This window comes from Piliocolobus tephrosceles, chromosome 8 (assembly GCF_002776525.5).
Source record: "Piliocolobus tephrosceles isolate RC106 chromosome 8, ASM277652v3, whole genome shotgun sequence".
NCBI classification, from domain to species: Eukaryota; Metazoa; Chordata; class Mammalia; order Primates; family Cercopithecidae; genus Piliocolobus; species Piliocolobus tephrosceles.
Genome location: NC_045441.1, coordinates 116,923,878 through 116,941,317, shown reverse-complemented (window position 1 = coordinate 116,941,317; position 17,440 = coordinate 116,923,878). Strand labels below are relative to the sequence as shown.

Genomic DNA, 17,440 nt, shown 5'->3' with positions numbered 1-17,440 from the left:
CAATCTGAAGTTTCCCATCTTCCGTGCTCAGCATACCCTTCAGGAGTACTGGTGCTTGTGTGGGTACACTTTTGCCTGCATGAGAATGGCTCTGTCCCTGCTTCAGGGTGGTAGGTGGACACAAAGTGGGCTCTGAGGATTCCTCATGGAAGGACACAGTGGGTCACTGGCTGTGGTTTGCCCTGCCTCAGGGCTGGTGTCAGTCAGCCCATGCACACCTCCCTCCTCCTCTCTCCTCTGCTCATGGCCTGTGACATCATTGGCTACTCCCAGAAGGCTGCCCTCTGCTCTTGAGCACAGGCTTTCTGTAGCTCTGGACCCCCTGGCAGGACTGAAGCAGGAGCAGAGTGGAGGCTGTGACCAAGACCAGACCATCACCACCCCTGAAGCCTGCAGGGGTCTCAGAAGCTGAGACTCCCACTGAAGCTCCCACCTCATTTCCTCCACACAGGTAGCTCACCTGCAGGCTCATTGTCTGCCCTGCCTCTTATGCTGTCTCCATGCCTCTGTGTGGCCAAACCCAACTTCTCTCCCACTCTGTCTTTGTGGCTACCACCCTCCTGCCCCTTCCACCCGCTTTCCTGTTTTTCCATCTTGCAAGCACCAGTTATTTTTTCAGACATGTTAGTATGAATGTTGGGAATGTGTGGTGTGGCTATTGGGAATGGGGTTTCTGTTTGTGAGTTGGGGCATAGTGATTTAGGTTTGGAGATTATTTAGGTTTGGATACTGAACCTGAATCCCTACTGCTCCTTTGAATTCTGGTCATGTAGGAGAAGTGAGTCCTATCAAGGATTTAGGGTTTGGCTGATATTTTGAGCTCCTTCATCCTGTCTTGCCACAGCCCTTTACAGTCCCTGCTTGACTCTCCTCTCTCCATTGTTTTTGCGGCAATTGCACAAACATGAAGTAGGGGCGGGAGCAGAGAAAGAGAGCCCAGGATTAGGAGCCAGAAATTGTAGCCTCTGGCGAGGAACTGACTTCTGAACCTTGAGTTGTATTCTCTGGACAGCCCCTGACTTGTGGGAATGACAATCTGTGCCTCAGTTTTCTCTTTGGAAAACCTCTGCCTTACTTCCCAACTTTTTGGAAAGATGAGAATTTGAAGGGGTCTGTACCTCTACCTACCTAGAAACAAGTGAGTAAAAGCCAATTTAGCTACTGAATTTAATAAGTAGACTCTGGATTCCAAACTCCTTGTAATTCTTTGTTTCACCAGAGCTAGTCTCCTTTCTCCAGTTGCTCTGTAATCTGTTGGAGAGCAAAGACTTTACACTTTTCTGTTTACTGCCTTCATCCCGAACAACCAGCAATGTGCTCATGCTTAATATCTTATTCAGCATATAACTGCAGATGAATTAACTGAGCTCAGATGGCACACTTATTACAAGAAAGTTCTATGCATAAGTTGTTCCTTGGGGTGACCTCCAGCACTACCAGGGTTCCAGGCATGAAAGGAGGCATCTTCAACTCCCATTAATTACTGATGAAAGTAGAAGAGGTATGGTGGCCTGTGGGACCTGTGTCTCTTGCTGCTCAGAGACTCTCTTGGGCTCATGACGGTTTCTGCATTCGTCAGCAGACAGTCCTCTCCTGCTTCCCATTCCCTTCAATATGTCTTTGATAAATGTTAGTTGAATGAATGAGTGTCTGATACCATAAAGGTGGTCTCTGAAATTGAAGCTTCACTTTGAGATCTAGAACTCTTCAGAGTCAACAGGAATGAATAGTCTCAGCAGGTTAGAGATGCTAAGAGATGTGTCTCCTAGGAGAAGCCGGCTCTTCAGGCGTGTTCATCTCTATGCCCAGTGTGTAGGACGAGAGCCTCAATGCCTTGGGGGGTAGAGCTGAGTCCCAGTTTCTTCAGAGCTTCCTGGAGAGTATAAAAAAACAGGAGCAAGTCTTTCTGAAGTGCAGCATTTGGCTGGGCATTTTGGAGAGCCCAATTGAGGACTGCATAATAGTGAAGGTGGACCCCTGAACTTGAGGACCCCAGAATCTCTGGCTCAGGTGTGTCATCCAGGGCTGAGAAACTTAGGAGCAGTTGGAGACAACAGCTGTCCATTTGGAAAGGGGAAAGCTTGAGCATTTGAAAGCATCATCCCTTTCTACCTCCCCAACCTTTTGTAATGAATGTGTGGGAAATGGGAACCCTCTCAATCCTCCCAGCCCCTTATCAGGACTTCAAGAGAGATCCAGTCCTCAGCCAACCTGCAATGTTTTGGGTTTTATCACACAAAGGTTTAAATTAAAGGAATTAGAATTTTCTAATTTTAGCCAACTCACTGGCAAATTTTAGAAACCTGACCCTCTATCACAAAACACTACCTCCCAGGACCATTTCAAGCAAAAGACCTCACCCAAATAACCCCCCGTTATTGCAGAGAGCCCCCAAGCTGTAAAAGGAGCTCCTAGAAGGAACTTCCCTTCCAAGGCTACTCTGCTGGAGTCTCATCCTTCTGAGGAGGGTTAGCCTGGAGCATGCAGCAGGACGGTGAGGAGCCTGGGGGAAGTGGGAAGACAGGGAGGACTACAGAGACAGGGGAAGACCTCAGGGCTTTGCTTCCATCAACTGTTTCATCTGCCGTTGGCCAATGTTCTGGAGAAGTTTTTTCCAGCCCCTCACTTCCTGCCCTGTCCTGCTTCCCTTAGATCAGGAGAGTCAGAGGGTATAGGCAAGGAACAAAGACTCACCCATGAGCCAGCTCTCAAAGAAAGTGGCTTGTGTTGACAGCCTGGGGGCAGCAAGGATGCAGTCTCCCAGGAGAGGATGCACTCAGTGTTGGGAAGCCAGGCTAGAGGGGCCTGAGTGACCCTCTCCATATGTGGGCAGGGCAGTGGGAGGTGGTGTGTGGATACCTCTCTCTCATGCCCAGGGATCAGCAGCATGAACCAGCTTGGGGGGCTCTTTGTGAATGGCCGGCCCCTGCCTCTGGATACCCGGCAGCAGATTGTGCGGCTAGCAGTCAGTGGAATGCGGCCCTGTGACATCTCACGGAGCCTTAAGGTAATGGGCCAGCATCTTTACCCAGTGATGGGGACAGGAAGCAGGGAGAAAGGGCTCCTCTGAAGGCAAGAGCCTGGGGCTGTTGCAGGCTCTGAGGGCTTTGGGACTTGGGTCACTTCCTGGGAGACCCTCTTGGAGGTTGAAAGGGGGAGCTTCAGACCCTCAAAGGTGAGGCTGGACTCCCAACTCCATGGCCTGGTCCAGTAAGTCTTGGCTTTGTCTTGTAGCCTCCTCCTGTCCCAGGGCCACTCTCCCTCCTTCTGCCCATTGTGCCTCACCTGTCCCTGCTTCTCACCTGACTCAGGTATCTAACGGCTGTGTGAGCAAGATCCTAGGGCGTTATTACCGCACGGGTGTCTTGGAGCCCAAGGGCATTGGGGGAAGCAAGCCACGGCTGGCTACACCCCCTGTGGTGGCTCGAATTGCCCAGCTGAAGGGTGAGTGTCCAGCTCTCTTTGCCTGGGAAATCCAACGCCAGCTTTGTGCTGAAGGGCTTTGCACCCAGGACAAGACTCCCAGTGTAAGTACCCTTCCCTTCCAACACTGGGGCTGGAAAACAGGCTTTCTGGGGAGACAAATAGCCTTTCTTATTTGGCAATGTGGGCATCCCAGGCTGGTGACAGGGCTCCTGGGCTCTTCTGACCCATAAGTTTTTCTTTTGAAAAGTGGTGGTAATAAGAGAATTGGGGAGGAGAAAGCACAGAGAGAGAGAGAGGAGGCTGCCCTTGGGAACAATGTGTGGGTAGAGACAGACAGAAAAAAGGATATTAAGGGGAATGTTCTCAGGGTATAGCCCTGGGTCTGAGCACCATCTCTCCACTCCACCCCGACACTCCTAGGTCTCCTCCATCAACCGAGTCCTGCGGGCACTACAGGAGGACCAGGGACTACCGTGGACGCAGCTCAGGTCACCAGGTGGGTCTTGGAGTTGTCCCTAGGGCTAATCAGAGCCAAATCTCCAACATTTTATAGTTCGCAAAGCCTTTTCTCATTCTTTCTTGGATCATCTTCACAACAACCCAATAAGGAGGACCAGGCAGTGAGTCTTATTCTCTCCTAGCAGAAGAAAATTGACATCCAGAAAAGTGAAGTGACTTACCCAAGGTCACCAGCTGGTTGATGGCAGGCCCTGGAACAGAACCCAGGTCCCCCAGCCCCTGGATTCACAGGATCTATTGAAGAAGAGGCAGGACTGAGTCTCATACCCTCCCTCTGCTCTGTGCATAGCTTCTTAGAGCATCATTCATGTTCTTTGGGACCACACACACCTGGACCAAGCCTGCTGCTGGTCCCTCCAAAGCCCCGCACGTTAAGCATGCACCCCACCATGGTATTGAGAACCCTTTCCACCAAGTGACCCTGCAGTGACCTCTAAGTAACTGTGAATGCCCCACCAGCTTGGCTCTGCTCTTCTACCCATGGTGAGACACCCAGCTGCAGCCCCAGTGACTTAGGGACCCCATCTGACCAGAGGAATCACCATCACAAACCACCACAGACTGTTGTCTTCCTTTTCAGCTGTTTTGGCTCCAGCTCTCCTCACTCCCCACAGTGGCTCTGAGACTCCCCGGGGTCCCCACCCAGGGACTGGCCACCGGAATCGGACTATCTTCTCCCCAAGCCAAGCAGAGGCACTGGAGAAAGGTGCTGGGCTGGGGCAGATGGAGGGTCAGAGAGTCATCAGTGTGACTACAGGGACAGTGGCCCTGAGGCCTGTGGGCAAAGGCTGAGAGGTACAGGCTGTGAGTGGCCCTGCCTTGAGGAGGAAGGTAGTTTGGGGTTGTAGCAGGTGGGGAGTGTTGCCTGAGGGGAGACCCATGTCTTGTTCCTCTCCCGGTGCTCTTACTTTGTGAGCCTCAATCTCCACAGAGTTCCAGCGTGGACAGTATCCTGACTCAGTGGCCCGTGGAAGGCTGGCTGCTGCCACCTCTCTGCCTGAGGACACTGTGAGGGTGAGTGAGCTCTGCAACACTGTGCACAAACCACAAGGAAGAAGAGTCTGTGCTGGCCAGGGCTTTGGGTTCCAATGAGGTGGAGAGGGGAGGTGAGAAGGTGGAAACAAACTTGTTTGGAGCAACAATCAGAGACGAGACCCTCCTTGTTCACCTTCTGCTGATTGCTTTCCTCTCTTCCCCAACCCAAATCTTTGAGTCGAGGAAGGGGCCAGAGAACAAAAGCTAGAGCATGGAGGGAGGATGTCAGGCCCAAGGAAGGGCCAACATTCTGAGTTCAGGCTAGGAACATGTGGTGAGATCAGCAGGTGACAGGCAGCATAAAGTGTAGCCAGCTGCATTGTCCCTGTCCTCGCTCAGGTCTGGTTTTCCAACAGAAGAGCCAAATGGCGCCGGCAAGAGAAGCTCAAGTGGGAAATGCAACTGCCAGGTGATTTCTCTGCACCATCATCCATCTGCTTGCTCATTCATCCATCATCCATCCATCCATCCATCCATCCATCCATCCATCCCCCATTCATCCATCCATTTATCCATCCACCCATGTATCCATCCATCCATCCGTCTGTCTATCCATACATCCATTCATCCATGCATCATCCACCCAACCATCCACCCAGGTACCCATTTATCCACCCATCTATCCATGCATCCATCCCTCCATCCATCCCTCCATCCATCCATCCATTTATCCATCCACCATCCATCCATCCATCCAACCAGCCAACCAGTCACCCACCCACCTGCTCACCCACCTATCTACCTATCCATTTATCCATCCATCAATCCACCCCATTCATCCATGCGTCTCCCCATGCATCCATCCATGCATCTCCCCATGCATTCATCCATCCATCCACCCATGGATCCATCCACCCACCCATGCATCCATGCATCCATCCATTCATCTTTCCATTAATCTATGTATCCATCCACCCATCCATCCAACATTTACTCAGCATCTCCCAAGTGCCAGACCCTGTGCCAGATGCTGGGCACACACAGTTCCCGTTCTTAAGGCTGCACTGTCCCCAGTACCATCACTGGAATTTAATCATTCTTCTCCAGTTTCCCAAGGACCTGTCTGGGGGAAGAGGACAGTTTTGGGTTAAAATATCCATCTCCTCCCACCTCTTCTAGAAGTGGTTGTTTCCTGGAACCTCCTTGCATCCAACCTTCCTGCCTCTCACCACACTCCTCCCGTCCCCGGCCCCAATTCCTCCTTCTGAGTGGATTCACTCTCATTTTATAGGTGCTTCCCAGGGGCTGACTGTACCAAGAGTTGCCCCAGGAATCATCTCTGCACAGGTACTCGGGAGGAGAGGGGAGTCTGTGCTGTGGGAAGACTGAAGGGCTCACGGGCTCTCCCATTTCTGGCCTGAGTCAGGATCTCTGGCTCTCTAGGGCCCCACAGAGTCCATGTTGAGAAAGTACTATCCCCAAAGTCTACTATGTGAACGGTGCCCTCTGCAGTTGTGCAGGATACAACCTGGGTGGCAGGCAGCTCTAGGGTCCCAGCGTTCTCTACTGGAGGCATCACTGGAAGCTAAGGTTCTTCTCTTGTTTTTTTTCAGCAGTCCCCTGGCAGCGTGCCCACAGCAGCCCTGCCTGCCCTGGAACCGCTGGGTCCTTCCTGCTATCAGCTGTGCTGGGCAACAGCACCAGACAGGTGTCTGAGTGACACCCCACCTAAAGCCTGTCTCAAGCCCTGCTGGGGTAAGAATTCAGGCCAGGCCTCAGTCCTGCAGGATGTGGGGGAGGGCTGACTGATCCAGCCTCCAGGAGAGCATGGATCTCCATTGGGGGTCATCAAAGGAACCTCAATACAGCTTTCCTCATTCTATGCATGGTCCACAAAGTTAGGGAGACTAGTAATCCCTGAGTCTATGGTATCACTGACAGCCATAGCAGGTAAGGGTGTGAGATTGGGATTCAAGTGTGTATATGCAGGGTGGGAAACTGATGTCTCAGTCTCTCTCCCACAGTGACTTTGAGAGGTGGGATGGGAACAATAACCCCAAGCTCTCTCTATTTGTCCCCACAGGCCACTTGCCCCCACAGCTGAATTCCCTGGACTCAGGACTGCTTTGCCTTCCTTGCCCTTCCTCCCACTGTCCCCTGGCCAGTCTTAGTGGCTGTGAGGCCCTGCTCTGGCCTGGCTGCCCACTACTGTATGGCTTGGAATGAGGCAGGAGTGGGAAGGAGATGGCATAGGGAGGATCTAATACCATCCTGCCCATTGTCCTTACCATCTTTCCCATATAGACTGTGGCTCCTTCCTTCTTCCTGTGATTGCTCCCTCCTGTGTGGACCTTGCCTGGCCCTGCCTCGATGCCTCTCCGGCACATTACCTGATTGGAGGGGCTGGTGAAGCAACACCCACCCACTTCTCACACTGGCCTTAAGAGGCCTCCACTCAGCAGTAATAAAAGCAGTTTTTATTAGCAGTAGTTCTGTTGTCCATCATGTTTTCCCTATGAGCACCCCTATGCCCACTCTAATATTTAACAATTATAGACTGTTTGCCCTATCATTTATTTACATCTATGTATCTTACCCTCTAATCTATGCATGTATGTATGTATGTGTGTAGGCTATATATGTATCTAAACAATGTATTTGTCAATGCATCAATTTATCTACTCTATGTATTATGTATGTATCTTTATGTGTATTATGTATGTATCTATCTTGGTGTTTGGGGGCTCATATGTCTACATGTATGCACGTGTGTGTGTGTGCACACACACACACAGACACACTGATATTATATCATGGCATTTTATTCCTAAATCTTCCAGCATGCATCCCCAAAAAGCAAGAAACTTATCTTACATAATCACTTATATCCACACCTAAGAAAGTTTACTGTAACTCCTTAATCTAAGAAAATAGACATTCATTCCCTAATTGCATATGTATTTTTGTCATAGCAGCAAGCAGAGTGAAATGCCATTTTTCATATTTTGCTTTCCATTTATATGTGCTTTATTTATATATACTCCAAACCCAGGCATCCCTGCATTCTCAGGGACCCAGGAAGCCCCTGCCCCACAGGCTCAGAAGTGCCTGCTCCCACTCCCCAACTTTCTCTTGCCCCCAGAGCCCACTCGGGTGTGGAGTAAAGTTGTGGCTGCACCTGGGCGCTGTCACGACCTGGCTGGGTGTGTGCATGCTCTGGGTGGTACAGAGACACACCAGCCCCCTACCACCTTGGCCCCCTCCAGACTTTGGGTGCCAATAAGTGCAGGAGAAAGGCCAGAGGGAGGGGACTGAGGGCATCTTGGTGCAGGCACCTCTTAGGACAAACAGCCTGGTGCCATGGATAGCATGTTGATAGTGGGAGGCAGGCAGGTTCCTAGATGGAAAGGGGCAAGTCCCCAGTGAAACCCCACCTTTAAGCCAGGAATAGCCTGAAGCCTGGGGGCCAGGCTGCTAGTTCTGGGTGAAGTAGGAGGCCCAGAGTGAGGACTTCACTGATGACCCTTTGGCCAATCGGATGGTGCTTTTTCCAGACCTACCCATGGCCACCTATGGACCAGTCAGCACACACTCCTCTCTTCTGAGCCCATAAAAACCCCAAGACTCAGCCAGAATCACACAGACATCAGGACTACCAACTATGGGAAGGAGCTACCCATCTCAGGCATCCTCAACTATTTGGAATGACCTGCTGGCAGAAAGGAGCTACCTACTTCCTGTTCTGGAAAGGAGCTGTTCTGTTGCTCAGAGAAGCTCCTCTCTACCTTGCTTACCCTCCAGTTGGCCACATACCTCATTCTTCCTGGACATGGGACAAAAAACTCCACATCCACCAAATGGTGGGACTGAAAGAGCTGTAACACAAACAGAACTGAAACATCCACACATATACTCTCACCATGTTGTGGGTGATGAGAAAGAGAGAAGAGCTGTGGCCCTTCATGGACCCCAGACCTAGGGGCTCCCCAAGCCAGGGCTCTGATACCCTCTTTGGGGCCCTGCAGTTCCTGGCATCTCCAAGCCTCCAGGCACCACTGCATTCTCCAGCACCTCCAGTGGATGCTGCTTGTGGTCCTGCTGAAGCCTTGCACAGAGCCGGCATCTGTACCAGCACCTGGAGCTGCCTGCCCCCCACAGCTGGGATGTCTGACTGTGCACAGTGGCTACACCCCCCACTTGTTCACACACCCCTCACTGCTCCACTCCTGGCTTGCTCTGGGCAGGTGTGGGATCCAGGACAGTAGCACAAGCTGAGTGCAGCCTGCCATGCCAAGTTTGTGGAATAAGCCCAGCAGCCTGAGCAAAACTCAGGCAAAGGCACCACCAGCCACAGAGGTTTCCAGCCAGAAAAGCAACACCTGAAGGATCCCATGACAGTTGGCCATGTGGGGAACAGGGCATAAGATTGTGTGTGTGTGCATGTGTGTGTGCCCATGCATCTGAGTGTGTGCAGTATTCCCCCCTTTATCCATGGTTTTGCTTTTTGGGTTTCAGTTACTTGTGATTAGCGGCAGTCTGAAGATATTAAATGGAAAATTCCAGAAATAAGCAACCCATTGATTTTAAGTTGCATGTCATTCTGAGTAGCTTGAGAACTCTTGCATCTCCATGTTGTCTATGCTAACTGCTCACTAGTCAGTAGCAGTCTTGATTATCAGATAATTGTCTTGGCATTGCAGTGCTTGTGTTCATGTAACCCTTATTTTACTTAATAATGGCCCCAAAGTGCAAGAGTAGTGATAGTGGCATTTGTGATAATCATTCTATTTTATTATCAGTTATTGTTTACTTCTTACTGCGCCTAATTTACAAATTAAACTTTACCCTAGGTGTGTATGTATAGGAAGAAAGAGTATATGTATGATATGGTACTATCTGTGGTTTCAGGTATATGCTGGAAGTCTTAGAACACATCCCCTGCAGGTAGCTGGGGGGATTAGAATGCTGAGGGAGAGATTCGGCATTAAATGACCTCCAAGGTCCTATCTCTCTGAAAAGTGTATCCACTGCACATATGTGGATATGAAATTTCAAGGTTAATAGAGCACTATCTTTTTTTTTTTTTTTTTTTTTTTGAAACAGGTTCTCTGTTGCCCAGGCTGGAGTGCAGTGGTGCAACCTCGGTTCACTGCAGCCTCAACCTCCGGGCTCAAGCAATACTTCCTCTCAGCCTCCCAAGTAGCTGGGAGTATAGGAGCATACCACCATGCCCAGCTAATTGTTTTGTTTTTAGTAGAGACAAAGTCTCCCTGTGTTGCCCAGGCTGGTCTTGAACTCCTGGGCTCTAGTGATCCTCTTGCCTTGGCCTCCCAAGGATTAAAGGCGTGAGCCACTGCACCCAGCAACTGGCCTATTCTTAATGCTTTCTAGGAAAGGAAATGCCCTGAACTCCAGTGTTTTACTTTTCACTTACCTCACCTATTACTGGACTGAAATTTTTTAAAAATTCTTTTATATCTCTTGAGGGGTGATATACTTATAAAAAATAAAGTCATTTTCCTCTATCCAAACTGAATCTCTCTCATGTTCCAGTTTCAGCCTTCTGTTGTCAACAGATTTAAAAATCAGACATTCATTATGGTACGGGGCAAATTTTCCAAAGTGGGGAATAGGCAGCACTGTTGGTATTTAAGAACACTTCAGGAGGCGTGTGTATGTTGATTCAAATAATATTGAGTCAGAAGTGAGAAAATTATTCCCTTTTCAACTCCCTTTCAATTCTGATTGTATCAAGGAGAAAGTTTCATTTTGGTCCTGGTCTTTGGTGTCACTTTAACAGTTGTTGGCCGGGCGTGGTGGCTCATACCTGTAATCCCAACACTTTGGGAGGCTGAAGCAGGCTGATCACTTGAGGTCAAGAATTTGAGACCAGCCTGGCCAACATGGTGAAACCCCATCTCTACTAAAAATACAAAAATTACCTGGGCATGGTGGCAGGAGCCTGTGGTCCCAGCTACTTGGGAGGCTGAGGCAGAAGAATTGCTTGAACCCAGGAGGCGAAGGTTGTAGCGAGCCCAGATCGTGCCATGGCACTCCAGCCTGGGCGGAGTCAAAAAAAATAAAAAAAATAAAAAAGTTCTTCATCTCCTTTATTAGTAAAGGGTAAAGGGAAAAGGAACCTCAGGCTCTGAGCCTTGGGCAGGGAAGAAAAGTTTAACTAGGATTTGGTATCATCACTTTATTTTCATTATACAGGTGCACCTTCATTATTTTAGTGCACTTTGACTTTGCTTTAGTGCATTTCACAGATACTGCTTTTTTATTTTTATTTTTTGTTAAACAAATTGAAGGTTTGAGGCAAGTCTGTTGGTACCGCTTTCCTAAGAGCATGTGCTCACTTTGTGTCTCCATGTCACATTTTGGTAATTTGGTAATTCTTGCAGTATTTCAAACTTTTTCATTGTTATCTGTTATGGTAATCTGTGATTAATGATCTTTGATGTTACTATTGTAATTGTTTTGGGGCGCCACAACTCACACCCATATAAAATGGTGAACTTGGCTGGGTTGGTGGTTCACGCCTGTAACCTAGTACTTTGGGAGGCCGAGGCAGGTGGATCACCTGAAGTCAGGAGTTTGAGACCAACCTGGCCAACATGGTGAAACCCCATCTGTACTAAAAATACAAAAATTAGCTGGGTGTGTCGGCACGTGCCTATAATCCCAGCTACTTGGGAGGCTGAGGCAAGAGAATCCCTTGAACCCAGGAGGTGGAGGTTGCAGTGAGCTGAGATTGCACCACTGTACTCCAGTCTGGGCGACAGAGCGAGACTTTGCCTAAGATAAAATAAAATAATAAAATAAAATAAAATAAAAATAAAATAAAATTTAAAAAATAAAATAAAATAAAATAAATAAAATAAAATAAAATAAAATAAAATAAAATAAAATGGTGAGCTTAACTGATAAATGTGATGTGTGTTCTGACTGCTCCATGGACTGGTCCTTCCCACTTCTCCCTCCCTCTCCTTGGGCCTCCCTCATCCCTAAGACAACAATGTTGAAATTAGGCCAATGAATAACCCCACAATTCCCTCTTAGTGTTCAAGAAAGGACAGCCACACGTCTCTCACTTTAAAGCAAAATCTACAAATGATGAAGCTTAGTGAGAAAGACCTGCCGAGAGCTGAGATAGGTGGAAAGCGAGGCCTCCTTTGCCAAACAGTTATTAGCAAATTGTGAATGCAAAAGAAAAGTTCTTGAAGGAAATTAAAAGGGCTACTCCAGTGAACACACAAATGATAAGAAAGTGAAATAGCGTTATTGCTGACAGGAGAAAGTTTTAGTGGCCTGGATAGATCAAACCAGCCACAACACTCTCTTAAGCCAAAGCCTAATCCAGAGCAAGGCCCTAAACTCTCTTCAATTCTATGAAGCTGAGAGAAGTGAGGAAGCTGCAGAACAAAAGTTTGAAGCTAACAGAGGTTGGCTCATGAGGCTTAAGGGAAGAAGCCATCTCCATAACATAAAAGTGCAAAGTGAAGCAGCAAATGTTGATATATTATAGAAGCTCCAGCAAGAGCCAGAAGATCCAGCTAAGATCACTGATGAAGGTGGCTAAATGAAACAACAGATTTCAATATAGATAAAACAGGCTTCTATTAGAGGATGCCATCTGAACTTTTACAACTACACAGAAGTCAATGCTTGTTTCAAAGTTTCAACAGACAGCTGTTGACTCTCTTGTGAGGGGCTACTGCAGCTGGTGCCTTTAAGTGGAAGCCAGTGCTCATTTATCATTCCGAACATCCTAGGGCCCTGCAGAATAATGCTAAATCTACTCTGCCTGTGCTCTGTAAATGGAGCAACAAAGCTTGGATGACAGCACATCTGTTCACAGTGTGGTTTATGGAATATTTTAAGCCAGCTATTGAGACCTACTGCTCAGAAAAAAGTATTTATTTTAAAATATTTCTGCTCATTGACAATGCCTTAATTGAGAGGTTACCCAAGAGCTCTGATGGCGATATATAAGGAGACTAATGTTGTTTTCATGCCTGGTATCCTAACATCCATCCCACAGCCTGCAGATCAAGGAGTAATTTTGACTTTCAAGTCTTATTATTTAAGAAATACACTTTATACGGTTATACCTGCCTTATATTAGTGATTCCTCTGATGGATCCAAGCAAAGTAAATTGAAAACCTTCTGAAATGGATTCACCACTCTAGATGCCCATTAAGAACATTCATGATTCATGGGAGAAGGTCAAAATATTAATAGTAACAGGAGTTTGGAAGAAGTTTATTCCAACCCTTATGGATGACTTTGAAGAAGTCAGCACTTCATTGGAGGAAATCACTGCAGATGTGGTGAAACAGCAAGAGAACTAGAATTATAATTGGAGCCTGAAGATAAGACTGAATTGCTATAATCTTGTGATAAAACTTGAATTGGTAAGGAGTTGTTTCTTATGGATGAACAAAGAAAGTGTTTTTTTTTTTTTTTTTTTTTTTTTTGAGGCAGAGTCTTGCTCTGTCACCCAGGCTGGAGTGCAGTGGTGCGATCCCGGCTCACTGCAAGCTCCATCTCCTGCGTTCACACCATTCTCCTGCCATAGCCTTCTGGGTAGCTGGGACTACAGGCGCCCGCCACCAAGCCTGGCTAATTTTTCGTATTTTTAGTAGACACAGGGTTTCACCATGTTCACCAGGATGGTCTGGATCTCCTGACCTCGTGATCCACCCACCTTGGCCTCCCAAAGTGTGAGGATTACAGGTGTGAGCCACCGCACTTGGCCAGAAAGTGGTTTCTTGAGATGGAATCTACTCCTGGTGAAGATGCTGTGAACATTGCTGAAACGACAATGGAAGATTCAGAACATTACATAAACTTAATTGATAAAACAGCAACAGGGTTTGAGAGTTTATTCCAATTTTTAAAGAAGTTCTGCTGTGGGCCAAATACTATCAAACAGCATCACATGCTGCAGAGAAATCTTCCGTGAAAGAAAGAATCAATGCAGCAAACTTTATTGTCGTATTTTAAGAAATCACCACAGCTACCCCAACCTTCAGCAACCATCACCTTGAACAGTCAGCAACCATCAACATAAAGGCAAGATCCTCCACTGGCAAAAAGATTATGACTCACTGAAGGTTCAAATGATCATTAGCCTTTTTTTTTTGAGATGGAGTCTTGCTCTTTTGCCCAGGTTGGAGTGCAATGGCGCCATCTCGGCTCACTGCAACCTCTGCCTCCTGGGTTCAAGTGATTCTCTTGCCTCAGCCTCCCAAGTAGCTGGGGTTACAGGCATCTGCCACCACACCCAGCTAATTTTTTGTATTTTTAGTAGAGACGGGATTTCAACCATGTTGGCCAGGCTGGTTTTGAACTCCTGACCTTAAGTGATCTGCCTGCCTAGGTCTCCCTAACGCCTAACGCTAGGATTACAGGCGTGAGCCACTGCGCCCAGATGATCACTAGCATTTTTTAGCAATAAAGTACTTTAAAATTAAGGTATGTACATTGTTTTTAAGACATAATGCTATTGCATACTTAATAGACTACAGTATAGTGTAAGCATAATTTATACATGTCTGGGGAAACCAAAAAATTTGTGTGACTTGTTTTATTGCCATATTTGCTTTATCACGGTGGTCTTGAACTGAACCCACAATATCTCTGAGGTATACTTGTATTTATTTTTATAGTCATTTTCCACTTAAGGTAAGTGATTCTGGTTTTCCATTTTATGATAGTGAAAAAATATTCCTTTCTAAAAAAATGTATTTGAGTCTATGTCAATAAGAACATTAATAGGGCAGATGGTAGGTAGATAAAGGCCAAAATCACAAAGACAGTGTAAGAATGACAGACATCTTGGAAATCCTGCTTTGATTGAAAGAATGGTGGACATTAGAGTTAGATTTGAGTCAGAAGTCTAGCTGTGTTGTGATTAGTCATGAGATCCTGGGCAAATAACTTTCGCTGTCTGTGAAAGGTAAGAAGTCTGCCAGGTGTGGTGGCTCAGGCCTATAATCCCAGCACTTTGCGAGGCCGAGGCAGGTGGATCACCTGAGGTCAAGAGTTCGAGACCAAGTTAGCCAACATGACGAAACCCTATCTCTACTAAAAATACAACCAAGCAAAGTAGCTGGATGTGGTGGCAGGTGCCTGTAATCCCAGCTACTTGGGAGACTGAGGCAGGAGAATTGCTGAAACCCGGGAGGCGGAGGTTGCAGTGGGCCAAGATCACGCCACTGCTACTGCACTCCAGCCTGGGCGACTGAGTAAGACTTTGTCTCCAAAAAAAAAAAAAAAAAAGGTAAGAAGTGATGGAGGAAGTACCCACTTCACTGGGAAAAAGGTAATGATGGGTGGGGAAGTTGGATAAATCGTGGTAGGAGGAGGTAAAGCGGCCTATACAGGCATAAGGTGTTATTACCATTATCCTGTGCCCACAGGATTAACAATCTTTCCTTTTTTATAAACCAAAAAGATATTTAAAGTCATAACTGGATTCTAAACCCTTCAGGGCAATGCTGGCTACTCATGGGTTCACTGGAAAAAATCTAGCAGTTCTGGACAGGGACGGGGAGGATCAGTGGAAGAACTGCTTGCCATTTGGTCTCTCCTGGATAGAACTTAGAGCAGCCTGGGGCCTCTGTTTCAACCCTCATCCAGACCCCTACTCTATACTGAGTCAGATGCACACAAGGATCTTGGGGGTGGCCTGTTGTGATGTATTGTTGCATAAAACAGGTGTTTTGCTAAACTGGGTAGGAAGAGTTGTAACAGATATTCTTCTCTTGGATCTTGACTCTCGGGTTCCTGTTCCATTTAGTGTAGTAGTTTTTCTTGGAGGATTTGGATTTTGGTAGGTGACATCCCATTGACCTGGAGAGGAAAGAGGAAATATAAATGGTCAGCAATCAAGTTAGTCATTTGCTGATCTCTGGCTTTTAGAATACTGGGTAAGATCCTGTGGGAGGAAAGAGAATAAAGTGATTTATCCCATTCTTGATAAGGGATCCACCCTAGACATATGTGAAGTTAACTTACAGGAAGAAGCTCTTGATTCCAGGTCTGCATGATGTCAAAAACAAAGCATTTTGCACAATAAGTCAGGAAAGTGAGGTCCATTAGGAAGGGACAAGACCAAGAGCAACAAGGTGCCCTGAAGAGTGTGAACAGGGAATGATGGAAGGGAAGCAGCATGTTATAAAAGCAAACAGAGTGGAAATGAGATTGGATGTTAGCGATGAGATTGGATGGATGGATCTGGCAGCAGGAAATGCTTCGGGGGAGCCATAGAAGCAGTGCTTCTGGAGAAAAGCCTGGAGCCAAGCGGTGGCAATGGTAATTAAGAAGGAGCAAGCATGCAAGAGGCATTGTTAAAGAAGTAGCCAAGAATTTGCAGGGTTTGATGAAGGAAGTGAAAGAAAGTGTGGAGAGATGGTGCTGAGCTCTTGAGCCTCAGCATTTGGGAGGAGGAAATGCTCAAGATGGTCCTGGGGAAGGCAGGAAAACAGGATCACCTTAGGAAGGGAAGATGAGCAGGTTGATATCAACTATGATGATTTTTAGGAACTCTCAGGATGAAGTCAAGTCAACTGTCTATCAGGAGGTTGGAGAGACATGACATTAGAGGTCAGGAGAAGGGTCGGAGCTGACGACAAATATTCAAGAACTCCAGGGGTCCAAGAGGTAGGGATAGAAAGTGCAAAGGATAGAAAGCACATCTTTTTTTACCTACACATATGATCAAAGTCGTCCATTTTCCCTAAAAATAGAGTGAAATTCTGCATCTTAATGAAGATAGAGATGTACAAGAATACCTCACTCTGTCCCCTCCAGGCATGCTTGCAAGCCCACAAGTCAGTGTGGCATAGCAGTGGGAAACTGTCTCCCCTCTCTAGCAAGCCCAGGTTTATAAGCTCTCAAGAAATGGCACAGATTTGGAATAAATGTCTGGAGTTGATCAAATTATGGGACAGAAGTCAGCCTGGGAGTGCATTTTGGTCTTCTCATCATATGCCTCCCCACCCACCTCCCTTCTCCTCTTGCCCCATGGCTTCTGCTCCCCTAGTCTCTTACCTCTTCTTCTCCCTTACCTAAAATTCCCAGATACACTCTTTGGTAATGTCTTCGCTGTCTGCCAACAGGGTGCCGCTTTGGTCGGCTCGCATGTAGAAGCCATTGGGGGCCAGTACAGTGAGTAAGTTGCTCCCCTGAAGCTCGATACAGAAGTTGAGGGCAAACTTGCCCCAAGGGCGAAAGGTGCCAAAGGACGTTATTGACCAGAAGGATCCCCCCTGTGCTGGAGAAGGAAGAGCTCAGGTTGGTGGGCCATTCATAGGGGAGTCCTCCAGCAATCTAGCCTTGGAGGGGCTTCGTGGAGGCATGCCATCCTCCCCTGGCTGCCCCATCCTGCCTGCATTGGCAGGTCCTTCTGTGGAAATGCAGGAGGGCCAACAGGGATTCCACTGCTGTCTGTTTTGCCAACCCACCTGGGGCTTTGAAGTGTGAAAACAAACAGAGATCCTGTTTTTCCTT

General features: G+C 47.4%; 2 protein-coding genes across 3 annotated transcripts in view; one reads left to right on the top strand and one right to left on the bottom strand.

Moving 5' to 3' along the window:
* Positions 1-2,481: 2,481 nt before the first annotated feature.
* Positions 2,482-7,399, top strand: PAX4 (paired box 4). 2 transcript variants are annotated; one of them, XM_023223404.1, is made up of 10 exons: positions 2,482-2,494; positions 2,877-3,007; positions 3,312-3,527; positions 3,847-3,922; positions 4,526-4,651; positions 4,877-4,959; positions 5,320-5,389; positions 6,212-6,267; positions 6,534-6,675; positions 7,225-7,399. In XM_023223404.1, exons 1-10 carry the CDS (start codon positions 2,482-2,484, stop codon positions 7,362-7,364), a joined length of 1,053 nt encoding a protein of 350 aa, XP_023079172.1. In that variant the 3' UTR covers positions 7,365-7,399. The 2 variants fall into 2 exon arrangements, with proteins under 2 accessions (XP_023079172.1, XP_023079173.1); XM_023223405.1 differs by lacking the exons at positions 2,482-2,494; positions 7,225-7,399 and adding an exon at positions 7,004-7,173 and having other exon boundaries at positions 2,861-3,007.
* Positions 7,400-15,606: 8,207 nt separating this feature from the next.
* FSCN3 (fascin actin-bundling protein 3) overlaps positions 15,607-17,440 on the bottom strand; it is an 8,113-nt gene continuing 6,279 nt past the window's right edge. Inside the window, exons 6-7 of the mRNA XM_023223508.1 lie at positions 16,999-17,204; positions 15,607-15,781 (exon numbers count right to left, since the gene is read on the bottom strand). Coding sequence (XP_023079276.1) covers positions 16,999-17,204 — 206 coding nt within the window. The 3' untranslated portion in view covers positions 15,607-15,781. The remainder of the gene's footprint in view (positions 15,782-16,998; positions 17,205-17,440) is intronic.

Excerpts from the sequence above, each read along its gene's own strand:
- PAX4 (XM_023223404.1), top strand. Across the intron at positions 6,268-6,533 it reads CAGGAATCATCTCTGCACAG|CAGTCCCCTGGCAGCGTGCC; the intron begins GTACTCGGGAGG and ends GTTTTTTTTCAG. Across the intron at positions 6,676-7,224 it reads CTGTCTCAAGCCCTGCTGGG|ACTGTGGCTCCTTCCTTCTT; the intron begins GTAAGAATTCAG and ends TTTCCCATATAG.